The 27,185-nt window shown below is 43.7% G+C and overlaps 1 protein-coding gene across 1 annotated transcript in view; it reads left to right on the forward strand.

Annotated features, from left to right (window-relative positions):
* Positions 1-25,886, forward strand: part of c1ql4b (complement component 1, q subcomponent-like 4b) — a 110,387-nt gene extending 84,501 nt beyond the window's left edge. The window contains exon 2 of the mRNA XM_060920311.1: positions 25,707-25,886. Coding sequence (XP_060776294.1) covers positions 25,707-25,886 — 180 coding nt within the window. The remainder of the gene's footprint in view (positions 1-25,706) is intronic.
* Positions 25,887-27,185: the final 1,299 nt, after the last annotated feature.

Here is a 27,185-nt window from a genome sequence, read left to right on the forward strand (position 1 = left end):
GTTCCGGGGAGCAGCCAACATGCTGCAGGATGGCTTTCTTTAGGTCGGCGTACATGAGCCGGCTGTCAGCAGGGAGCTGCAATGCTGCGAGCTGCGCCTTGCCAGTCAGAAGTGGGAGGAGGCGTGCCGCTTGCTGCTCAAGCGGCCACCCCCATGTTTTGGCCGCTTGCTCGAAGACAGCAAGGAAAACTTCCGAATCGTCCTGCGGGCCCATCTTCATGAGGGTGACGTGAGGAGGATCTGCTGTGGTGACAGTCGAAGCCCCTGCTGACGCGAGCAGATGCTGGAACGCCTGGTGATCTTCCTGTTGGGCCAGCATCAAGGCTTCAAAGCGTTGCTCTTGCTCCTTCCAGAGGGTGGTCAGTGCTTGATTCTGGTTCTGCTGGGCAGTAGCAAGGGCATGGATGAGCTCTTTGAATGGGGAGAACTCCATGTGGTGGTTCCCTTCTGTACTCCTGGGTTTCAGCACCACTGTAACAAGTCCCTGATGTGGGTGGAGTACAGAAGCACAACAGGCAGGAGTTGATGTTCTCACACACACTTTATTTTACCTATTTTCTTAGCTTTTGAGCTGGCTCACTCACACACAGTCGCACATGCAACACACATGCATGTGTTCTGGTCAGGAGAGCCCCTTCTCTCTGCTCTCTCCCTCCTTTTCTATCCTCCATTCCTGCAACACCACAAACACACAACATTAATTAGCCACAAGTGCATTTACTTTGCCACTCACCTTCCCTGGCCCAGCCATCCATTCACAAACTGACACTTGGCCATGCCCCCTTGACCGTAGGTGTAAATGTGAGTGTGAATGGTTGTTTGTCTCTATGTGTTAGCCCTGCGATGACCTGATGAGATCCTTCCATCCATCCATTATCTGTAGCTGCTTATCCTCTTCTACAGGGTCGCAGGCAAGCTGGCGCCTATCCCAGCTGACTATGGGCGGGAGGCGGGGTACACCCTGGACAAGTCGCCAGGTCATCGCAGGGCTAACACATTGAGACAAACAACCATTCACACTCACATTCACACCTATGGTCAATTTAGAGCCACCAATTATCCTAACCTACATGTCTTTGGACTGTGGGGGAAACCAGAGCACCCGGAGGAAACCCATGCAGACAAGGGGAGAGCATGCAAACTCCACACAGAAAGGCTCTTGTCGGCTGCTGGGCTCAAACCCAGGACCTTCTTGCTGTGAGGTGACAGTGTTAACCACTACACCGTGCCGCCCTAATTTTCATTATTATTTCAGATTATTTCTACTTTAAATAAACTGAAGCCCTTTAGTGATTCATTCAAAGACTATATATATATATATATATATATATATATATATATATATATATATATATATTCATTCTATCTGCATTCACTGGATATGAGCAATCGTGTGCTCTGACTGGCTACTCTGCTATGAGGCTATCAGGTCATATACCATCAGTAGAGAAAAATAAAATGGCAGAGCATTTTGCTGAATCAGCTGAAAACGAAATAAAAACTCTACTCAAAAACAAAACCAAAAAAACACCCCCTCCACCCAAAAAAGCAACAAAATATGGAATAAAATTATTTGATGGTAAGGATGTATCTTTGCTTGGATATTTCTCAAGAATTATTATTATCATCATCGCATTTTTCACAAATTGCTACTGTCATTTCACCGGTTTGTTTACATTCTAAGCGGAAATGATTTTGTCGGACATTTTATAGAAAGTTTTATTTTTCAAATTTGCAAAAAGTACGAATAAAAATGCTGTTTCTCAAAATCCTGTGAATGTGGATAGAATAAAACAGTTATTCCACTCAATCTCGTCATACATCTCGGTGCTATGCGCCTTGTCTACTATCAGCTCATGTATGACTCGATTTTGTGGAATAACTGTTAATTATATATATTTTCTATTATTTTCTATTATTTTGGACATCAAAAAGGCTCTGTAAGAGTTGAGACCAAAAGCATTGTTGACATATTTTTCGAAGTAATTTGCATGTTTTGTATTTGTTCTTAAAAAAAGGATATGTTTTATAAATAATTGATGCATGAAGAGTTCATAGATTTCCACACTTTCGTCTAGAGGTTTAGAGAATCACTGTTTCTCTGTGAAATTTTCACTTTAATATCAGTTCATTGTGTCGATGTTGTAATGGTTTGTTCTTTCTTTCTCTCTCTCTCTCTCTCTCTCTCTCCCCACATTCCCAATTCTCCACAGCAGCAGATTCGGAAGCTGCAGTATGTTATAACAGACAGAATCTCTCTCCCCTGTTGATGTACATCAGCTCTTTGGTGGATAATGAACCTGATCTGTTTCTTCTTTTTTTTCTCTCCATCCCTCAGTTCTGTTCTTTCTGTTTGTGATGTTTGTGCAGACTCGTCCTCTGGTCCTTCTTTTCTTCCCTCCCACCAGTGTGTGTGTGTGTGTGTGTGTGTGTGTGTGAATGTTTTTATATCTTGGTAAGGACCAAATGCCCCCACAAAGGTAGAAATATCTGACAGTTTTGACCTTGTGGAGACATTCTAAAGGTCCACATGAGGAAAACTTATGTTTTATTGAAAAAGAGCTGAAAGGTTTCCTTTAGGTTCCTGAGGTTCAGGTTTGAGTTTGACCCTGAGTGTAGCATGACCTTAATTGGCTGTATTTATGATGTATTTCAGTTATGCCAGTGGAAGGTCCTCATAAGGATAGCAAGACATGTGTGTGTGTGTGCATGTGTAAGAGAGAGAGAGAGAGAGAGAGAGAGAGAATGTACCTGCATGCCTCATTGTCAATCTCAGAGTCAGAATGGCTAAATGGACTCTACATCCTCAGCTCATGGTGAGATACATTTGATAATGTGTGTGTGTGTGTGTGTGTGTGTGTGTGTGTGTGTGTGTGTGTGTGTGTGTGTGTGTGTGTGAGAGAGAGAGAGAGAGAGAGAGAGAGAGAGAGCAGTGACTGAGCCACAAGTTAAGAATAATGAAGAAAAAACTCCATGATCAGATGTCACATCAGGAAGAGCAGCAGTGCTTTCCCAACAAAATAATCATCCTTTTAAACTGAAAACCCACACAGGACCTGGGACTGAGAACACAACATTGGTATAACTGTATACACTTATTAATACTTATACATAAGTATATGAACACCAATTAGTTATAACATTAAAACCACCTGCCTAATATAACATCAGTCCACCTTGGGCCACTGAAACAGCTCTGAAGTATGGAGGCATGGACTCCACAAGACCTCTGAAGGTGTGCTGTGGTATCTGGCACCAAGTCCTGTAAGGTACAAAGTGTTGACTTGTCCTCTGAATTCCCCAGATCTCTATGTGATCAGAATCTGTGGGATGTGATGGACAAACAAGTCTGATCCATGAAGGCTCTACCTCTCTGTGTACAGGACTTAAAGGATCTGCTGCTGATGTCTTGGTGCCAGATACCACAGCACACCTTCAGAGGTCTGGTGGAGTGGAGTCCAGGCCTCGACGGGTCACAGCTGCTTTTGGTGGCACAAGGAGACCTACACAATATTAGGAAGGTCATTTTAATGGTATGGCTGATCTGTGTGTGTGTGTGTGTGTGTGTGTGTGTGTGTGTGTGTGTGTGTGTGTGTGTGTGTGTATCTTTTGCATTAAAACAAATACAAACTTGAAAAGCACTGCTGCACATCTCTGTTGTTCACAGGGGAGAGTTTTTACACAAAGCCATATGGTCATTAGTTTGACAGTAACTCCAGAGTGTAATGCTGCTGCATGGCTCCATGTCAATATCAACACCTTCTCACTTCAGTACTGTCTCTTGTGGGTGGAGCAACATGATTGGCAGCAGATTGCAAAATGTACAGACATTCACACGCTGCTGTCTGTAACCCATGAATGTGTAAACTAAACTAAAATGTACAGGAAAGAATGTGTATTACTGTTACAGTAAAATACTGAGTGTGATGAAGCAGAGATACTGTTACCGCCCTGAAGTTGATTATTTTCCTACAACAACACATCCCCAAGTGTTTTATTCTTCTTATGCCACCACAATTTACCAATGATTAAAATTTTTATTTATCGCATCACACATCATACTTTTTATCAGTTTATACTGTAGTTACTTTGAAATGAGTTAGTTCCTGTTATCACTTTTGTTATAGCAGCTATAAACAATTGTTCCCTCACCAGCCTCTTTATTCTCTCTTAAAGTTAATAAGACAGAAAAACACAACTTGTTCCATCATGTTCCTGAGAAACTGTAAAGAAGTGTAAACTCTGCTGTCCTGAAGACATCAGAAAACATAAAGTTCCAGCTTCACCTCTGACTTTTACACAGTGCTGACACTGGAGACTCCTTCCATGTCATCGTTGGCAGTAGCACGTGTCTGTACTTCCAAATCCTCCTTAATTGGCCAATGCTCCTGGAGTGGTAGAGAGTAAGCAGCAATGACAATACTTAAGATGACTGTTAAGACCCAGATAAGATTGGAAGAGTTGAGGACAATGCAGGCAAGGAATCTGTGCAGGCTGCAGATTCTGAAGGCACTCCTTCCTTCATCACCGTCTCTATTTGTTGTTCCGTCTTCAGTCTTCCTCCAGCTTAACTCCATTGCTGATGATCTTGTTCCAGGTCAGGTGGTGTGAAGCCGAAGGCTCCCTTGTGGTTGATGCTGCAGAGGGCCATGGTCTTCTTCAGTTGGTCATGGTAGCGATGTTTTGGTGCACCTCTAAGCCTTGTTCCATGTTCCAATTTGCTAAAAAGGATGATCTTGGGAAGTCAGGTGTCCTCCATACAGCAGAAATGTCCTGCCCATTGCAGCTGATGCTTCGTGATGGTTGCTTTGCTGGGAGAAATACCAAGTGGAAGAGGAAAGCCATCTGCTGTGAATTGTTCAAGGTGATTCCCACTTTGCGAGAGCGGGACATACGCACTTTGCAGATGGGTCTTTCCTGGCAGCTTGGCAGTAGCTGAGACGTGTCGGGTCTGAGGTCCACTGCTGCACTGGGCTGGCAGATACTCCAAAATGTAGAGTCCGCCTTTCAAGCCAGGTACTCCAAGATATAGGGGCCACCTCATAGCCAGCCCAACTGGCATCTTCACGTGTATCCACTGGCCACAGGAATTGTGAGAGCATTTTAATTGCCTAGCTTCCAACCTGTGTTCACCTTCACACCATGATGAGGCACCTCCGAAGAGATGGGGAATTTTCAAAGAAGATTCCTGGATACTCCGACTTCATGGAAGTCCTTCCATAAATGTTACATAAATGTCTCTTACAGTTCATGTCAGTGACTGTAAGAAGCTAAGGGGGCTGGATCAATTAAACAACTCAACATATGAGGGGGTGGGGACAAATAAATAACTTTAGCAGACTGAAGAAGGTGGGCTAAGTGGATTACACAAGAAAGATGACAGGGTGATTTGCTTGACTCCAGGGCACTGGAGGCGGGGCCAAATGGATCAGGGACTAGTGGATGACTCAAGTCCAGACGGTTGAGTGGGCAGGACCAAGTAGTCATCTACAGAGAGCTGGTCAAGTGGAGAGAAAGAAAGAGGCAGGGCCAAGTGGACGGCAATGATGAACTGAGGAAATGGGTCCATGGATGGTTCCATAGAGCTGAGGGGGTGGGGCTAAGCAGACAGATTCTATCCATCTATCTATCCATAACAAATTAACAAAAATACATTTCCATTTCTGAGGTGCATCTACTGAAGTCTATAAATCATTTCCTTTTCTCTGGAGGATGAGCAAACACTGGAGAGAAAACACCATCATGTCAGTAAAATAGAACAATCTAAACACAGTTTACACACACACACACACACACACACACACACACACACACAGGAGTTATAGTAGAGTGTGTACCATTAGGAGCAGCACAGAGCTCTCATGAGCAGCAATTACAGAGCCCACGTTCCTCCCAGCCACAGTGCAGACTGGGACCCATGGGAGCTGCCACCTCACGCTGCTAATCAATCTGATTTAACACGGACAGGGACACACACACACACACACACACACGCCTGCAAAAGCCATACACCAGGGAGACACGCGTGACCTGCATCTCATTCACAGGCAACCGAAAGGGAAAAAAGGCCACACAGAGCAGCAGAGAAACACCGAGATAATTAATGAGAGGATGTGAAGAGAATTAGAGACTACAGGAAAAAAACATTCATACACTTTGAGACACAAGTCAAACACACACTGAAGTAAATTAGAGCTTATTTATTAAAAACAGCTCAGTCAAACGTATTATTACTATTTAAAACTACAAACATTATTATTATTATTATTATTATTATTATTATTATCAAAAACACCATCATTTTACTCAAACTATTCATGCAGTAATGTATTGGTGATGTACGAGACTCTTGTTCAGGTGGCACTGTGGTGTAGTGGTTAGCGCTGTCGCCTCACAGCAAGAAGGTCCTGGATTCAAGCCCAGCGGCCAACAGGGGCCTTTCTGTATGGAGTTTGCATGTTCTCCCTTGTGTCTGTGTGGGTTTCCTCTGGGTGCTCCGGTTTCCCCCACAGTCCAAAGACATGCAGGTTAGGATAATTGGTGGCTCTAAATTGACTGTAGGTGTGAATGGTTGTTTGTCTCTATGTGTCAGCCCTGTGATGATCTGGTGACTTGTCCAGGGTCTACCCTGCCTCTCGCCCATAATCAGCTGAGATAGGCTACTGCTTACCTGTGACCCTGCACAGGATAAGCGGTTATGGATAATGGATGGATGGAAACTCCTGTTCGATTTATTTCAACACTTACCGTCTTCTCATTCTGAGATTCTGCTCCATGTTCACTTGGTCACATCACACAATTCCTGCTGATTTTTCAGGAGCACTTTCATGCTGTGGATCTCCTGTTTTCCCATATCCCAAAGGCGATCTCCTGGATTCTGATCCAGTGACTGGAATGTTCCCTGAAGAACTCTGAACTCATTGTCATGTTCATGGAACCAGATTGAGATGACTTTTGCTTTGTGGCAACAATACTCAAATACGTTGTGGCATTCACGCCATGATTGATTTCATATTAATGGCCCAAAGTGGACCAAGAAAACATTCCCCACACCATTACACCACTTCTACCAGCCTGGACTGGTGCCAAATTCTTGCCCTACCATTAGCATGTCTTAGGAGAAATGGAGCTCCATCACCAGGTTATGTTTGTCCAGTCCTCAGCTGTCCAGTTTGGGAGTCTGTGCCCACTGCAGGATCAGCTTCTGTTCTTGGGTGACAGAAGAGCAACCTGATGTGGTCTTCTGCTGTTGTACGGTGGTGCTTGAAAGTTTGTGAACCCTTTAGAATGTTCTATATTTCTGCATAAATATGACCTAAAACATAATCAGATTTTCACACAAGTCCTAAAAGTAGATAAAGAGAACCCAGTTAAACAAATGAGACAAAAATATTATACTTGGTCTGATGATTCTGATGATTAATGTGAACTTTACCTGAAGCTGTTGGCCTGTATTGCACTGCTGTGTGTATATATCATCATCCATCCATCAGGGTCATGGAGGAAGCTGGAGCCAATCCCACATGACTCCAGTCAAGAGGTGGGGTTCACCCAGGGCAGATCACCAATCTATTGCCAACCATCACGCTCACACCTCTGGGTAATTTAGAGGAGCAAGTTGACTGAATCCACATGTGGGAGGAAACTGGAGCACCCAGAGGAAACCCACACAGACACAAGGAGAACATGCAAACTCCACACAGAAAGACCCCAGCCAGCCATGAGGTTCAAACCCAGAACCTTCTTGCTGTGAGGCGACAGTGATAACCACTGCACCACCATGCTGCCTGTATATCATCATATTAGTGTTTTTATTTTTCAGTTTTAAATTCTCTCTCGGCGGCACGATGGTGTAGTGGTTAGTGCTGTCGCCTCACAGCAAGAAGGTCTGGGTTCGAGCCCCGTGGCTGGCGAGGGCCTTTCTGTGTGGAGTTTGCATGTTCTCCCCATGTCCGCGTGGGTTTCCTCTGGGTGTTCCGGTTTCCCCCACAGTCCAAAGACATGCAGGTTAGGTTAACTGGTGACTCTAAATTGAGCGTAGGTGTGAATGTGAGTGTGAATGGTTGTCTGTCTCTATGTGTCAGCCCTGTGATGACCTGGCGACTTGTCCAGGGTGTACCCCGCCTTTCGCCCATAGTCAGCTGGGATAGGCTCCAGCTTGCCTGCGACCCAGTAGAACAGGATAAAGCGGCTAGAGATAATGAGATGAGAAATTCTCTCTCATTTTTATGCTGCATCATATTATATTTGTCAGAAAAGGAAAAACAATTCAGAGTACTTCAGTTTTGTTCCTCAGTCCACATTTTCTACTTTTGATTATTTTCAGGTTTATAGGTGAATGTTTTTGTTTAAAGGTGGTAGTCTAGATGATATTGTAAAACTGTATCAGCCACTTCTATTTGAGAAACATTTGGTAAAATCAGAGGTGTGAAATACACACAGGTGACTTTAATATTCTGAATGTGGAGTTCAGAGAAGATACCCAAGTAGCTGCATAACCCAACTCTGAATACAAGTAACTTTCCCCATGTAAATACCAATGTAACTTTTGGTCATGCCTGATTCAATCCCATCATCTTCATTTTTTAACTTCTTGTGCAGAACCACCCCTTTTCCACCAACAGGGAACAGGTTCCATTTTGATTCTTGCACCAAATTTTGACCTGTTCTGAGCATTTCAACCAAAAATAAATTGGTTCGGAAGCTGAAAAGTTGGCTCCCAGGTGGAACCAAAATATAGCTGTTTTTTCCAGCACGAACTGTGATGACATCAGTGGGCATGTCATTAGTTTGGAGAGGAAGCAGAATGCAGTGATGAAGAATGCAACAGAAAAGGACACATCATTCTGTCCCTCTGAGTTACATGTCAGTCCTGGGATCGAGATGCTGACCTCTTCTGCTCCTCAGACCTGCCTGATCCATTCTGGTGCCTTGTGTCTGGTTGGAGTCTCATCGCATAGCTCCTGTGGAGGGCGGCCCCATGTGGGCAGTTGGGGGTTGCGCCTGGAGGACGCTCTGGACTCTTGCAGTGGTGCTTTTGTGGCTGGGGACTGCAGTTGACTTGTTGACTTTAGGACTGCAGTTGACTTGCTGACTTTAGGGCTGCAGTTGACTTGCTGACTTTGGGACTGCGGTTGTCGTGAACGGTTTTGCGCTCAGGTTTTCATCGGTGGGGGGTTTATAGCATCAACAAAGCTGACTTTATGTTAGGACTGTTAATGTTATAGTCATGTTGTCTGTTGTTGTCCAAATGAGGATGGGTTTCCTTTTGAGTCTGGTTCCTCTCGAGGTTTCTTCCTCATGTCATCTGAGGGAGTTTTTCCTTGCCACCGTTGCCACAGGCTTGCTCATTGGGGATAGAGTAGGGATAAAATTAGCTCATATTTTAAGTCATTCAAATTCTGTAAAGCTGCTTTGCGACAATGTTTATTGTTAAAAGCGCTATACAAATAAATTTGACTTGACTTGACATCATCGGAAAAAAATGGACCAAAAACAAATATCTGCAATAACAGAAGAAAACTTGCAAGTAATCAATGCACACCACCATCTTGCTACCACTGTTTGCTCCCATTGTGCCATGCCCTCTGTTCATGACACATCCTTGTTTCCAATGGTTCTGCTCAAAACTGGTGAAAACCAGTGAGTTTACACTGATGGTGTGACAATAATAATTTTTGTGCCATCTGTGATGTTCTTTCATAGGAAAATCAATTTTGCTAGTTCTTAAAAACAATGAGTAGCATGGCAAAAGGCTAGTTTGGCAGGAACCTAGATCTTTGATGAGCATCTCTCCTCCACAGGTGGAGATTTACTACTGAACAAATGTTAGACTTTTCATTTCTACCATTTTATTTGTATTGTGTTTTCAGCTAAACCTAAGTGGGAGCACAGGTAGAGAATGACCTGCTGGGAATTGCTGCCTGTTGCACCTCTGACGGTGCCTTAGGGACAGCTGCTGGGTCATCAGCCAGGAGCTATCCTTTACTGATGTTTCACTCCATTAATTCTGGAACATTTTGTGGAGGTGGAGCAATGATAGGGACATCTCCCTACCATCCCAGAGCTGCTTTTATTTTATTTTTATTTTATTTCTTTTTCTATTTTCATTTTATTTATTTTTTTCTGTGTTTGTGTAGTTTGATGTTTGTTTGAGTGTTTTGTCCACTGGTGGTGGTGTAGCTCCAGACCTAGTTTTGGGCATCGGTTCCCTCCAGGCCTTGGTTAGCTGCAGGTGATGCCTGTGCTCCCAGCTATGGACTGCAGTGAGCTCGTTGCTCATTTAACATCGTGGTTGTCCAGCGCTCTGTGCTTTAATGCTTGGAATGATGTTCCGAGCGATGTTGCTCGGTGGTGTTGCGGCGGCTGTGCAGGCGGTTTGGGACACACCAGCACTCTGCATGGCAGTGCTTCTGTGCTCGCTTTGTGGATCCATGGCATGGTGTTCGAGCAATGTTGCTGACAGCATCACGGCGGCTGTGCTGGAGATGTGGGACTCATTTTCATGCGCCTTTTGGTGGGACTGTGGCTGCTACACCACTGGAATTATATCCTGACCCCTACTTGGTGGACTTTTTTATTTTTATTTGTATTTTTTTATTTATTATTTTTATTATTATTTTTATTTTTTTCCTTGTCTATAATTGTAAAGCGTCCTTGGGTTTCTTGAAAGGTGCTATATAAATTTAACGTATTATTATTATTATTATTATTATTATTATTATTATTATACATGGAAATGGCTACTCTTCCATCCGCTTGTTCTTCTGGAGCCTCAACACAGTGTGATTTGCCTTCTACCCTTCCTACTCCTGAAAAAACATTTGGAACACTAGCTTTGTAGGCTTTGGGCCATACAGATGATTGGTCAATGGTTTTTGAGAAAATAGACAAGCAGAGCAGTAACCTTAGTAATCTGTCTGAACAAATGGCACAGAGTCATTTTGATTTAGAGGCCAAACTTAAGTCTTTTGCTAAAAAAAGAAACAGAAGAACAATTTAAAAAACTTAATACGATTGTTTCAGAAAACAAAGACAAACTGGAAACTGAAATGGGCAACATGTTAAATGGCATGAAAACAATGATTGCTGAGGAGGTGAAAATCAAGATCTTGCACAGCCCTGTGAAGTCCATTTCATGGTGGAGTAATTGCAGAGTGAAGCCCAGCAGGACATTCATGTCCATCATCAAACTTCCCTTGCCACCCATAGAACTCTGTCAAAAAAAAAAAAGATCATTGCATTACCATGTTGGCCCAATTATGTATTTCTATAGGCAACTTACAGACATGTTTCACAGCAAAATAGTGAACAAAACAATAAATGTCATGCTCTTGAGAAAAAGATTGAAGACAGCTTTACCAATAATAATTCTCTTCTTTCTCATTCAAGGCCTTTGCCCAATCCTACTGTGCCTCTGATACCAGTACAACCCAGTGGCATTAAAACAGACCATCTTAAACCATCTTCTCCGATATATGGCAGACCAAATGACAATCCAAACACTGTTTTGTAGTTATCTATGTGTTGTGACTTTCTGGCTGTTCACCCACTGTCTGACCAAGAGATTTTTGCTACCTTTAGAACAGTTCTTCATGGACCAGCCCACGATTGGTGGGAAATTACCAGGGCTTAGTTTGTAACTTGGGCTGATTTCCAAAAAGATTTCCTTTCTGCTTTCTTGTCCGAGGACTATGAAGAAGAACTAGCTGAGCATGTGAGGAATTGAAGACAGGGAGTGCATGAGCCCATTCAGGACTTTGCTTTCTCTTACTGAGCTCTTTGCAGACACTGGAATTCCAACATCACTGATTCAGAGATTGTTAAGATGATCCTAAAAAATGCCAAGCTGCAGCTTGCAAGTCATCTCTGTGGACAGGTCAACTCTGTGGATGACCTGGTGAGACTCAGTCACCAGCTGGAGAGAGACCTGGAACAGCAATTACAGTATGAACAGCGCCTAGCATACAGTGAGAACCCTCAACAGCAGAAGGTAACTTCCAGTAAACCCATGGAGAAACTCCCTGTGACATGCTGGTGGTGCAAAGGTCAACATGCACCTGGGTTGTGTCCTCAATATTGCAGCTCTGCTGGAGATCATCAGTGTTCCCAATCATCATCAAAAAGCATGCAAAAACCCTTTAAGCCTGGACCACAAGGTGGTGGCAAAGTGTCTGTGACGTCTGCTTTCCATGGTTCTACAAAGAAACAGCCAATGGATAGAGCTACATGAACAAACAAGGGCCTGGTAATTGCAACACACCTCAACAGCTGGTGGTTCCTGTTAGCATTGGCACATGGAACAGCAAAGCCATTGGAGATACAGGTTACATGCTTGTTCATGATAGTGTTTGGAGGGCATTGAACAGGCCTAAGCAAGACTTGAAGCCTTGGACAAATGGTCCACTCTTTTTAGCTAATGGGGAAACAGAGATGCCTCTAGGCTGGGCTGAAGTAACCATTGATTTAAGTAACAATGCATGTACCTTGCCAGTGGCAGTGTTGTCTCCAAAAGCATTGGCCTATAGAGTAGTCCTTGGTCTGGATTACCTGTTTCACAGTGGGCTGCAAATTCATGCATCTGACCACCAGTATAGTTTTAAAAACAAACCAGAGACTTACCTTTTTCAACAGAGTAATGATCAAGCAGGGTGGCATGTTGGTGTAGTGGTTAGCACAGTCGCCTCACAGCAAGAAGGTTCCGGGTTCGAACCCAGCGGCTGGTGAGGGCCTTTCTGTGTGGAGTTTGCATGTTCTCCCCGTGTCTGTGTGGGTTTCCTCCGGGTGCTCTGGTTTCCCCCAAAGACATGCAGTTAGGTTAATGTGGGGTGGCCTTGGGCTGAAGTGCCCTTGAGCAAGGTACTTAACCCCGGGTGCTGTAGTATGGCTGCCCACTGCTCTGGGTGTGTGTGCGTGTGTTCACTGCTTCAGATGGGTTAAATGCAGAGGATGAATTTCACTGTGCTTGAAGTGTACATGTGACAAATAAAGGTTTCTTCCAAGCACTCAAATGCAGTGTACCCTTGAGGCTCACTCTCTTGTCCTCTGTTCCTCCACCTTCTGCATTGACTTCCCAGAACTACATTGACCTTGACATAGCAAATTCTGACCTGCAGGAATGGGAAAAATCGAGCTTGAGACAACTGTTGGAGTCCCAACCCAAACTTCATTCTTTGAAACCAGGGAAAACTAGCCTGTTACAACATCACATATATACCTACACCGAGGTTCCCATCAAGTAGAAACCTTATTGGATGTCTGCCGAAAAACAAATGATTGTAGAGCAACAGTTGAAGGAAATGCTCGATGAAGGGATAATTGAACCATCATATTCTGGTTTGGCCTCTCCAGTTGTCTTAGTTCCTAAAAAAGATGGAGGTCTAAGATTCTGTGTTGATTATAGGAAACTAAATGCAGTGACAGAAACAGATGCTTACCCTTTGCCTAACATCAATGAGCTGCTGGAGTCACTGGCTGGCTGTTCCATCTTTTCCACCTTGGACCTTAATAGTGGTTATTGGCAGGTTGCCACGGATGATTCAAGCAAAGTGAAAACTGCCTTTGTGACCCCTGCTGGCCTTTTTCAGTTCAAGATCATGCTATTTGGCCTCAAGAATGTCCTTGCGACCATCCAACATTTAATGGAGCATGTGTTGGCTGACCTCAAAGGAATGGTTTGCTTAGTTTATTTGGATGACATAGTCATCTACTCCGCTACAGTCCAACAGCACTTCCATGACCTGTATGCAGTACTTGAGAAACTTCAAGCTGTGGGGCTTACCTTAAATTTCAAGAAGTCCAAGTTCTGTCTTAGGCAAATCAAATACCTGGGCCACATAATTTCTGCCAAGCAAATAGCCACAGACCCAGTCAAAGTTGAGGCTGTTAAAGCCTACCCAGTACCAGCAAATATTAAAGAAGTCCAGCATTTCATGTGTTTAGCCAGCTGGTACCACCACTTTTTACCAAGGTTTTCACAACTGGCAGAACCTATCAATGCCCTAAAAAGAAAAGAACGAGCATTCAAATGGAGTGATGAGTGTCAGAAGTCATTTGAAACACTAAAGAACCATCTTACCTCAGCTCCCATTCTAGGCCACCCTGACCTAAGCCTCCCTTTCCTTGTTTACACCAACACCAGTGACATGGGACTGGGTGCAGTCCTGGCCCAAAAGAAGGGCGTCAGTCATGAGGAAGTAATTGTTTATGCCAGTCGAACCCTAAATAAAGCAGAGTGTAATTACTCCATAACAGAGAGAGAGAGAGAGTATCTGACAGTCATCTGGGCTCTGGAGAAATGGCAACATTATCTAGAACCAAAATTCTTTACCATGGTGACCGATCATGCCTCCTTACAATGGGTGATGAATGGCACCAAAATGTCCAGTTGCCTCCTTAGATGGGCACTTCGGCTCCAAAAATTTATCACTAAATACAGGAAGAGCAAACTCAACATGGCACCGGATGCTCCTTCCAGGAGTGGACCTACTTGTATGATGACTGTGAGTCAGAAGGAGACAGAGGACCTCCCATTCTCAGTTAATACTTTGTGGGAAGAACAATATAATAATTCTGAGATACAAAACATTATCAAAACCTTAGCAGGAGACCCTAAAGTCACAGAGTCAAAATATGCCATGAATGAGGATATGCTTTACAGGAAAATTGACCTGTCTGACAATAAATATCATTATAAACTTTGGGTGCTGAAGACACGTATACCCTCCATTCTGCAGGCTTGTCAAACTTCCCCCTTGTGTGGCCATCAAGGCATGTTTAAAACCTATAAACATCTCCACGATGTAGTCTTTTGGACTAAAATATGGGATGACGTTAAGAGTTTCATATGATCCTGCGTGAAATGTCAGACCTACAAAGGGAAAAATAAAAGGCCTAGTAGCAAACTCCAACAGACAGAGGTAAAGTATCCAAACAAAAATGGTGGGATTCTATATCATGGGGCCTTTTCCCTCTAGCCCAAATCATAATGAGTACTTACTTGCCTTTGTAGACTACTACATCCACTGGGTAGATTTATTCCCCATGCACTCAGCCATTGCACCAGTCATTGCCCGGTTGTTCCACAGAGAAATTCTCACCCGCTGAGGAGTTCCAGACTTCCTATTGTCCTACAGAGGATCTCAGTTTGTTTCCACCTTATTTAGAGAGATCTGTAAAACATGGACAGTGGTCCCTAAGCTCACTACAGCTTACTATCCCCAAACAAACATGACAGAACAGGCGAATAGGAACTTAAAGTGCATGATCTCATCATTTGTGGATGACAATCACAGAAAATGGAACCAGTGCCTACTAGTAGAGCAGATAAGCAGATGAATCGTGCACAAGATGATAAAAGCATGAAACTTTCAGGGTTTGTTCTTGAGGGCATAACAATTAATTTAAGATCTGGAGGCACTCTCAGTTTGACCTTGGAGGTCAATTAGAGGTCATTGAGGTCATCAATAGGACATTTCTATGCATGAGAGCTGAAATGGGTGTGTTTTTGGGAGCAATTTTGCTAAAAATGTACAGTAAGTATAAATATGCATGTATTAAGGCATAATCAAGTAAATAAACATAAATAGATATACACCCATAGAGGTAAATGAATGAAATAAACAAAAAACGTAATGATAATAAGGAAAATTGGGAAATGGCAGATGAACTGTAACTAATAGATACCCAGGTAAACTACATAAATTTAATCATTATTTTTATCATATAGATAGATAGATAGATAGATAGATAGATAGATAGATAGATAGATAGATAGATAGATAGATAGATTCAAATCATGACTTAAACTTTCATTGCCATATCATGGCAATGCTTTATTCCCTCGAATCCTCCCACTCATATCCATGTTCCATGTGCAAGCTGTTATTTTCCCGCACTTCTGTTGGGCATAGTGAGCAAAAAGGGGTGTGGCCTGGCATGTTCCCACACTTGGGGTCCTAAAGTGTGTGTGCTTCTCTCACTCTCACACATTCTCTCTCGACTGTCTGACAGCAGAGCAGGAGCAATAGAAAGCAAAATCAGCACTACTGTGGTCTTGTGTTTAGTCATCTAATAATTTGTATAATTAACTATTTGTATTATATTTCTAATAAGTATTTACTACTTCACCCTTCCTATTAACTATTCCATTGTTTTCCTTTTTATTTACTTTGCTCATTTTGCTCTTTGTCACAGCTGGAACGCTTTGTTGTTCTTATTTATGACAGAACAAGTGCATGTGTAGGTGTCAATGAGGCACGGAAACATCTTTTCACACGAAAGTCAAGATCGTTGGAAAACATCCCCCCTACACAAGCTGCTTTGAGACAACACATCAAACGAGCCATGTATCAGGCTCATGTATGGAACCTTGCCTTGGTTATTAGGCCCCAGTTGCCAAGTCCTTCAGACTGGGGATGGGTTAACAGTGACGATGGATGGCAGCCACTTTGGACAACACTACCTGAGGCCTCACAGTCGTGCTATGAGCTTTTGCATTGTGGTTGCAAAAAGGGCTGTTGTGGTCACTGCAAATGCAAAAAGGCAGAATTGAAGTGTACTGCCCTTTGTGCATGTTCTGGAGACTGCAATGATTAGAATACTCACATTAGGCCTGTATCACTTGTATCACTCATTTGGAAGTCATTTTACAATTACAAAGTATATACTCCTTGGCAATATGCTACAAAATCATAAAAGTTGTTGAAATTGACATAACACATCATATATTTTAGAGTGACCTTCATCTTAACCTTGACTTCTAAGTGTAATATCACTATAAATGGACCCTCATGACCTAGAAAAATGGAAATCCACATGTAATTACAATTTTTGTCACACTTATATGATAAAATGCCCCAATTTTTAATCCTGTCCATTGAAATTGCACATAACAAGGGTCGATGACCTCTAAATGACCTCCAAGGTCAAACTGAGAGTGCCTCCAGATCTTAAATTAATTGTTATGCCCTGGAGAACAAACCCTGAAAGTTTCATGCTTTTATCATGTTGTGCACAATTCTTATGTTTATAGGGCCTTAACAGCTCTACTATACCAGAATTCCGCTTTGTCCTAAATTCTTCTGTGCACAAAACCACTGGGGTGTCTCCAGCTGAGTTACATCTTGGGCAGAAACTCAGATGTCCAATGGACAAACTGTTGCAGGGACAAAATCTACTATCTGACGACTCCTACTATGAAGTGGTGTGGCACATCAAAGACCTGCAAGCCAAAGCACAGATTAGCAGTAAAAAAGCAAAAGCTATACAATTGAGAAATTATAATAAGAAAAGGAATGATGTGACTTACCAACCAAAAAATAGAGTGTGGGTTAGAAACTATCCCCAGTCATCAGCAGCAAGGCATTTTTCCACCAAGTTGGCACCCAAATGTAAAGGACCTTACCACATCTTACAGCAGATAGGCCCTGTGAATTTCCAAATCATTAGAAAAGACATGGGAGAGGACCTGTGTACTGTCCATGTGACTAACTTAAGCCCTGTTTTCCCACTGCTGCTGAGATTGATGCACAGGAAAAGCAGACAATACTCAACATTTTATTAAAGGAGTCTGATTATGATGACTTTCTTGGCTTTGCTGATTAGATTACCTTTTTCCAACCATGAGTTGTCTTTCCATGGGGGGGAGAGAACCTATTTTTTATTAATTAAAAAAATAATTAATAATCATAATACCATCACATTCATTTCTGTCCTCATTCAGTCCCTGCTTTTTGCCACCGGGGTGGTTTTTGGCACTGTCTAACATTCAGTGTCTTTTGACATCTACTAGTCTGACGACGTTTTGTCAACAGGCGGGCTCTGTTTTTTATGAATGAGCACAGAGAATCAGTAGTGGGCCGATGGTGGAAGAGTCTGTGGGGGAGTATCCGAACAATTCACGAAAGAAGTGAAGTGTAGTTTTGTTTGTTTCTCTGGTGGTCTGCCTGAAAGATTACCCTGAGAGGAATCAAGCAACTCGCGGACACTGACAATGTCATTTTCTGGAGTAACGGAATACCGACCCTTTCTGAGAAGCCGACTGAGACAAATAGCACTGGAGGAGATGGTGAAAAGGAGTTTTTCTGTTTCCCTGTCCTGTCCAAAAGCCTGTTGACTAACTCTCTAAAAACTTTAATTCTCTCCCCATCTGCTTGCCTCTCACTAGACTTTCTCCTGGTTTGATTTTTCTTTTCTTTTTGATTTTCCTGGTTTGATTTTTCTTCCAAAATTGTTCTCAAGCTCTGGTCTCTCTTTTTTTCTAAAATAAAAATGCTGTCATGATTGAAAGGATTTGAGCATCCTGGTTCTAGTCATGCTACAGTGCCACCTGTACCAACCCTGGGCCAGTGCTATTTTGCAGCTGGAGAGGATGTGCTGCAGGGTTGGGCTCAGGGCACCACAGACCTGGCAATTTTCATCTGTACCATACCACAGGCACACGTTGCTGGGACTTGGAAGCATATCATAAATGGATCTGATGAGGAAGCTTAGTTTGGCTTGAGGGATTCTCCACATTTCAATCCAACTTATGCTCCTGGTGACAACTGCTTCCCACATAGTCCAGCCTCCTTGCTGCTGATAGCTAAGTGCTTTGATCTTATATTGCTCATCCTCTGTCCTGACCACTTCTGAAATCACCAGCTCCCTTCTTTCCTTCCTTGTGGCTTTGGACCACATCTTGGGAGCTGTACCCCACCCTCGGCCAGCTCTCCCTGACTGTGACCTGCCAATGATCTCGAGGTGTTTCAGCCAGCTGATGGCCTGGTCAACTGCTTGCTTGGCTCTCCACTTTCTCCCCATTCAAACTGGGGCCTTGGAGCGCTGAACAGATGAATGGGATGAGTCTCTAAGATCTGACATGAGCTTTGCTTTCTGCTGTCTGTAGCTCTGGGTAATTGATGTCAGTGGCAGCTGGAGAACATTCCTTCCAAAGACGGCTGTGCTGGAGAGGCTCTGAGGTAGGCCCAGCCATTTGCAGATGTAGCTGTTGGCTTTGCAGTCCATGTGCTTTACTGTGGAGGTGTTGATTTCGCATAGTTTGAAGGGCCACATGAGACGCCTGAATACTGTGAACTGGTAGCACCAGACTTTGAACTTCCCCAGTAGATGGCTTCTGTCAATCCCCTCTAGGCCATCAGATAGCTGTTTGGTGACAGAGGCAGCTGTGTGCTTGTCAGACAGGTCGGCTGTGTGCAGCCTCCCTAAGCTCTGGATAGGTTGTTCCACCAACAAAGGGATCCTCTCTCTGCCTGTTATGAAAGAGATCTGATCTTTCCTGACTCCTTTCCAGACTGAGAAGCTGCAAGACTTGGAAGGTTTGTTTCTCATCCTGGCCCATGTGAGGAGTTCTTCCAGTCTTTTAAGGAGCCTTGCAGTACAAGCCACTGTTTGTAGAATGCTTGTAACATCATTTATATAACTCTGCAGTAGAGCTGGGCGATATGGCCTAAAAAAAAAAAATCTTTGATTTTTTCACAAAAAATCCGATTTTCGATTTTAATCGATTTCCCCCACACACACACTAAAAATCAAACTACAGATGACAAAGAAATGGTTCAAAACAAGTTTTACCTTTATTGTGTTTTCACTTAAATTTCCCCTTTGGGGTTAAAGTGCAACCAGAAACCAAAAACAAGCCAAAAAACAAGCTTGTAGATGAGATAGCATCGCGATAGCATCTGTGATTGCCTTCCACCATGCCCCATTCTTATCATAAGAGACACAGTTCAAAAATGTGTCCGGGACAGTTGCTTGCTTTACTTTGGATGGTGTACTCATGCTGCGGCTGTTTTCATTCCGCTGGGAGCAGCACTTCTCCCACTCTGCTGCATGCTTCTGTTTAAGGTGTTGGAATAAATTCATCATGCTGCTTCCTTTGGAAGCAACCATTTTCAAACACACCTTACAACGTGAACTTGTTTGGTCTGCGTCTGACACTGCAAAACCGAACCAATTCCACATCACGGAGGAAGTTACTCCTTTCTTGGGCACAAGTTGCAGCTTTCCCTCAATCGCTGCCATGTTGTTTGTGTGTGTCTATGGCAAGCGCACGGGAGGAGGGCTATTGTGTCAGTGCCCGATCCATTCTGCACATGCGCAGAGGGAAGCGTCGGTGATGGAAGTTAAAACTGAGAGAAAACTGATTTTCATAAAAACACATCGTCCTTAACTGTAAATTCTAATTAATTAATTAAACACTGTTATCTCCAATAACAGTGCAAACAGCACGTAGAGAGAGAGGAAGGGGAAAAATAGAAAAAAAGGAGAAAAAAGGGGGGAGGGTGTAAGGGGGTAAAGGTGCACAGTCCTGAGGTGTATGTGTTGTGTTACACATTATGGAGTGAGGTATTGCTCATTGCACATATAAAGTATTGCACAGAGAGAGTCACATTATAAATTATTGCTCAAGAGAGTCACATTATAAATAAAATATTACACATTATGAAATATTGCAAGGTAAGGTAAGGAGCACAGACTTGAGGTGTATGTGCTGTGTGTAAGGTGCACAGTCCTGAGGTGTATGTGCTGTGCGTAAGGTACACAGTCCTGAGGTGTATATGCTGTATGTAAGGTGCACAGTCCTGAGGTGTATGTGTTATGTGTAAGGTGCACAGTCCTGAGGTGAGGTGAATGTGTTGTGTTTCACATTATGGAGTGAGGTATTGCACATTATAAAAGTATTGCACAGAGAGAGTCACCTTATAAAGTACTGCACATTATAGGTTATTGCATGAGAAGAGTCACATAGTAAAATAAATAGACTATAAAGTCAGAGCATATCCGAGTTCAGGGTGGTTATGGCTTTTGGAAAGAAGCTGTTTTGAATTGATTTGTCTTTGTCCTGATGCACCTGTAGTGCCTCCCTGAGGGCAACAGGTCGAACAGATCAAAGCCAGGGTGGGAGCTGTCCTTGATAATGTTCTTAGCTCTCCTAAGGCAGCAGGAGGTGTAAATGTCCATCAGGGAGGGGAGAGGGCAGCCAATGATCTTCTGTGCTGCCTTAACTACCCTCTGGAGCCTCTCCCTGTCTACAGCAGTGGAGCTGCCGTACCATACTATAATACAGTATGTCAGCAGGCTATCGATGGATGAGTGGTAGAAGGTCAGCAGCAGGTTGGAGTTTAGGTTGTACTTCCTGAGGACTCTCAGAAAGTGTAGCCACTGCTGAGCCTTCTTAATGACTGCTGTAATGTTTACTGACCAGGAGATGTCAGCGGAGATGAGGACACCAAGAAACCGGAAGGTGCGGACCCTCTCCACATACACATTGTTGATGTAGAGGGGGGCTAGGTCAGTGCTGTGCTTCCTGAAGTCAACAATGAGCTCTTTGGTTTTCTTGATGTTCAAAGCAAGGTTATTTTCTGAAAACCAGGCTGCCAACTTCAAGACCTCCTCTCTGTAGGCTGCCTCGTCTCCCTTTGAGATGAGTCCAACCACTGTGGTGTCGTCAGCAAACTTGAGGATAAGGTTGTTGTTGTTGTGGGTCGGACTACAGTCGTGGGTGTAGAGGCAGTACAGGAGGGGGCTCAGCACACAGCCCTGTAGAGAGCCGGTGCTCAACATGCGGGTGGAGGAGAAGTGGGGGCCAAGTCTCACAGTCTGGGGCCAGTTAGTAAGAAAGTCCTTTATCCAGGCACATGTGAGAGGGGGGAGGCCGAGAGTGTCCAGTTTACTGATAAGGATGTCCGGGATTATTGTGTTGAGAGCAGAACTGTAATCCACAAAGAGTATGCGGACGTAGCTCTGCTGCTGCTCCAGGTGGTTCAGTACAGAGTGTAGAGCTACGGCAATGGTGTCCTCTGTGGATCTGTTTGCATGATATACGAACTGGTAGGGGTCAAAGTCTGGGGAGAGGTGGTCCTTGATGTGCTGAAGAACTAGTCTCTCAAAGCACTTCATGATTACCGGGGTGAGGGCCACAGGACGGTAATCATTCAGGCTGGTGACGGGAGACTTCTTCGGCACCAGGATTATTGTAGCTAATTTTAGGCAGGGCGGGATGACTGCCTGAGCCAGGGAGAGGTTAAAGATCCTGGTGAAGGTAGGAGCGAGCTGGTGGGCACACACTCTGATCACCTTACCAGGTACTCCATCTGGGCTGGCAGCTTTCTTGGGGTTCACTGCCAGGAACACCCGTCTGACATCATGCTCCTGTACAGTGAATGGGGTGATGTACGAACTGTGTGGTGGTGAGGGCGGGGCTGGAGCAGATGAGTGCTGCTGAGATGTTTCAAAGAGGGCAAAGAAGCAATTTAGCTCCTCTGCCAGTGGCGCACTCCAGTCTTCTGTTGACGCATCACAGTCCCTGAAGTTTGTGATGGCTTGTATGCCCCACCACACCTCCCGTATGTTGTTGCTGGACAGGTGGGACTCTATACGCAGCCTATGGTCCACCTTGGCTTTTTTAATTTCTCTTTTCAGATCAGCTCGAGCAGCACTGTACAGAGCTCTGTCACCTGACCTGAAGGCAGCGTCGCAGGCCCTGAGGAGTGAGCAGACCTGGCTGGTCATCCAGGGTTTCTGGTTTGGGAAAACCCGGATGTTTTTATCCACCATCACATTTCCGATACAGAACTTGATAAAGTCCATTACTATTCCTGTGAATGTCTCCAGCTCCTGGTGTTCAAATAAGTCCCAATCTGTCCATTTAAAGCAGTCCTGTAGTTTGGAGAGTGCGTTGTCAGGCCAGGTTGTGATAGTCCTTGTGGTGGGCGTGGCTCTGTGTCTGAGGGGGGTGTAAGCTGGGGAGAGCAGGAGGGAAAGATGGTCTGACTGGCCGAGGTGGGGGAGGGGTATGGCTCTGTACGCGTGCTTGATGTTAGAATAAACATGATCCAGAGTGTTCTCCCCTCTAGTAGAACACTTAACATGTTGGTAAAACTTTGGCAGTACAGTCTTCAATTGGCCTTATTAAAGTCTCCTGCGATTATGTGAACACCGTCAGGGTGGGCCCGCTGCTGTTTGTTAATGGTGTTCAGCAGGAGAGAGAGCGCTGTGTTTACACAGGCGTCAGGTGGAATATACACAGCTGTGACAATCACTACAGTTAGCTCTCTCGGTAGAAAAAAAGGCCGGCATCTTACAGACATGTACTCGAGGTCTGGGGAACAGTGTTTATCTATAATTGTTCCGTTGTTACACCAATTATCATGCACATAAATACAGAGCCCCCCTCCTCTGCTCTTACTGGAGTCCTCATTCCTGTCCCAGCGGAGCGGCGTGCAGCCTGCTAGCTGCAAGCTAGCATCGGGTATTTCCGGATGAAGCCAGGTTTCAGTGATAATTAAAACACAGCAGTCCCGAACATAGCGATTTCCAGCGAATTGTAATTCCAGATCATCCGTTTTATGCACCAGGGATCTGGCATTGGAGAGATACAGGCTCGGTAGAGGTGGCTTGTGTGGTTGTTTTCTTAGCCTTAGCATAGCACCGGACCTGCGGCCCCACTTCTGCTTCCTCTCCCTCCTCCGTCTGTGCTGCCTCCTAGACCCGACAACAATCCACGGAGAGCCCGGGGGTCTCGCTATGTCATCTGGGATGTTATGCATGAAGTGAAAGTCGCTCGAAACAGATATCTGGTGTTGGTCACCAATGGCTAAAAGTGTCTGGCGGGTGTACTGGATGTTCACAGAACTGATGGTGCACAAACAAACAAGAAAGAAATACAAAAACAAACAAATAAAAGAGCACTGAAAAGGAGAGCCGTAAGCCGCTGCAACCACGTGCGCCGCCATCTTTAAGTAGCCATTTTGAGTTCTCTATTTCATTGTACTTTGTATGGTTGGTTTATTTCCTTGGCTGTTTGGTGATTGTTGGTACTTCAACAGAATATCACACTATGTATTGCTGTCACTTGTTCATTTAGCACTATAACTTTCTTGTCTAAGAAAGCTTAGCACTTCATGTTCCTGACTTTTGCACTCATTGTATGTCATACTGGATGACAGCATCTGCTAAAGCTCTGTAATGTCATGTATTGTAATATTGTTTCTTTCCAAACACACTAAGATGGGGTGGAGTGAAGGGGTGTGTCTGGGGCATGTCTATATTATGATTAACAGGAGGCCCTTCCAAACACAAACAAGCTTTCTGGGCCATAAAGCAGTTTTCCAAACTGATTTTCTCAACCATATAATGCACTTGTTCAATATGTTTGTGAGTCTGTGGAAGTTTCAGCTTATTTTGAAATTCAGCAGGTGCACAAATCAGTTGTTACAGGAAAGATTTCGTTTAAATTACACACAACATGTGGATCGATAAGGTCTTCCCTCAGGACACAAACACACTGTTTCTACCACCACCTTCTCCTAACTCTTTCTTCTCTCTCTCACACACACACACACACACACACACACACACACACACAGAGTTGTCAAAGATCCGGTGTAAGGTCACTGCCCATCTCATCTGTTCGAGGCAAGGCAAGTTCAGTGGACAGGAAGAAACCGATGAAGAGAGAGGCAGAGAGAGGGGAACTCAGAGATGTTTTCATTTGATCAACTTTGTGACTGCAGTTGTTCATCTCTCACTCACTGTATCGTGTGTGTCAATATTTGAAGAAGTGAATAGAATTTAAATGAATTCACATGGGTAGGGTGTAGAAAGCTAAAATGAACATATCCATTTCAATATCTTCATTTTAACCCATTAGAATCTAAAGCTATAGAATAAAAATCAGGTAAGTTCAGAAGAAATGAATAAAACTTCAGAGGAACATCTCTATACATCACTCATTAAAAATGCAAGGGTATATGAATATACACGAATATGCTAATTAGAGCTGCATGCATGTCATCCTGCCTTCTCTTTTAGTTTAATATCAGTAACATTCACTGATGTATCTAATTTAACGAGCTCACATTAGTAAGGGTGGGATCAGTCTCAGAGTCTCAATTTACACTTTCAGTTTCTCACTCATTTATTTAACCTCAAAGCCTTTGAGTCTACAATTTAGTGACATCACAAACTGAGATCAAATAGGTTCTGGGTTCGAGCCCAGTGGCTGACAGGGGTCTTTCTGTGTGGAGTTTGCATGTTCTCTCCGTGTCTGCATGAGTTTTCTCCAGGTGCTCCGGTTTCCTCCACAGTTCAGAGACATGTAGTTTAGGTAAAATGCCCACCAACTGGGGTTGTGCAAGCCAGTACATACTTAGTGCTGGTCCCAAGCTCAGATAGATTGGGGAGGGTTGCATCAGGAAGGACAGCCAGTGTAAAACCTATGCCAAATCAAATATGCAGATCATGACAATCTGCGGGGTGGCACGGTGGTGTAGTGGTTAGCGCTGTCGCCTCACAGCAAGAAGGTTCTGGGTTCGAGCCCCGTGGCCGGCGAGGGCCTTTCTGTGTGGAGTTTGCATGTTCTCCCTGTGGGTTTCCTCCGGGTGCTCCGGTTTCCCCCACAGTCCAAAGACATGCAGGTTAGGTTAACTGGTGACTCTAAATTGAGCGTAGGTGTGAATGTGAGTGTGAATGGTTGTCTGTGTCTATGTGTCAGCCCTGTGATGACCTGGCGACTTGTCCAGGGTGTACCCCGCCTTTCACCCGTAGTCACCTGGGATAGGATCCAGCTTGCCTACGACCCTGTAGAAGGATAAAGCGGCTAGAGATGATGAGATGAGATGAATTTAGTAATATTGTTGTAACTTATTTGATGCAAACACCCAAGTCTATAAGCCCTACTGCATGTGTGTGTGTGTGTGTTTCAGGTGCGGGCGAGCGCCATTGCTCAGGACGCAGATCAGAATTACGACTATGCCTCCAACAGCGTGATCCTGCACTTAGACGTGGGGGACGAAGTGTGTGTGCAGCTGGATGGAGGGAAAGTTCATGGAGGAAACACCAACAAATACAGCACCTTCAGCGGGTTTCTCATCTACCCTGATTAACACACACACACACACACATGTACACACCTGATGTGTTCATACCCTGAGGATTCTGTGAGTTGCTGCATGTTTGTTCCTGTGGTTCATTCAGAAGGATCAGTTTCAAACTACACACACACACACACACAGTCCTATACTGTACAGATTAATCTTTATAATTGTATGTATTTTATTGCATGATGATGAATATGTACTATATTACACTTATTTACAGTTGTCTTCTTAATATGTACATTATATTTATCTATATTTATAACAAATGCTCAATGACAAATCAACACGTGTGTGTGTGTGTGTGTGTGTGTGTGTGTGTGTGTGTGTGTGTGTGTGTGTTATATAACACTGAGGATAAACGTGGAGTGTTAATGTTAAAGTACCTCTAAACAGTGTGTTGTGAGCTCAGTTTGTGATGTCATTGAATTACAGCATCAACAGATTTGGACCAACCACATCAGATATGCAAATGAGCAGACCTTCACATTAAACAATTTATTAGTCACTGTGTAGAAAATATTACAGGTTTAAAAGAACATGTTCAAGAGTATATTTGTGTGTGTGTGTGTGTGTGTGTGTGTGTGTGTGTGTGTGTGTGTGTGTGTGTGTGTAAGAGAGAGGTGTGTGTGTGTGTGTGTGTGTGTGTGTGTAAGAGAGAGAGGTGTGTGTGTGTGTGTGTGTGTGTGTGTGTGTGTGTGTGTGTAATAATGTGTGAATTGTGTATTTAAAGTGTTCACAGTGATGGACTGAATGTTGTCTTTATTTATTCTGTATATTAAAGTGTGAGAACTGAAACCATCGAAAATCTACATTTAGTTTATTTTTATTTCCTTTTACACCACTGGGGAAAGAAACAGCTCCTGATCCACAACATCCTGATTTACATTTTATGGTTTTACATTGTGCTCTGACAGTTAACCGAGCACAGATTAATGATGAGGTGATGAAATGGTTTTGTGTGTGTGTGTGTGTGTGTGTGTGTGTGTGTGTGTGTGTGTGTGTGTGTGTGTGTGCTGGAGATTTTTATCTCCCATAATGTTTACTGTGTTAATTCAATGTTCTATGGTAAAGCAAATGTGTGTCATCAGCATAACAGTGGAAACTAATAACATGCTTTATCACCCAGAGGTAACATACATAAAGAAAAAAGCAGTGGACCCAAGACAGAACCTTGTGGAACACCAAACTTTACCTCAGTATGTCTAGAAAAATCACCATTTACATCAACATACTGATAGCGATCAGTTAAATAAGAGCTGAGCCAGGAGAGGGCCGTTCCCTTAACTCCCTTAACTCCCACAACAT

The sequence above is a fragment of the Neoarius graeffei genome, chromosome 4 (assembly GCF_027579695.1).
Source record: "Neoarius graeffei isolate fNeoGra1 chromosome 4, fNeoGra1.pri, whole genome shotgun sequence".
Taxonomy (NCBI): Eukaryota; Metazoa; Chordata; class Actinopteri; order Siluriformes; family Ariidae; genus Neoarius; species Neoarius graeffei.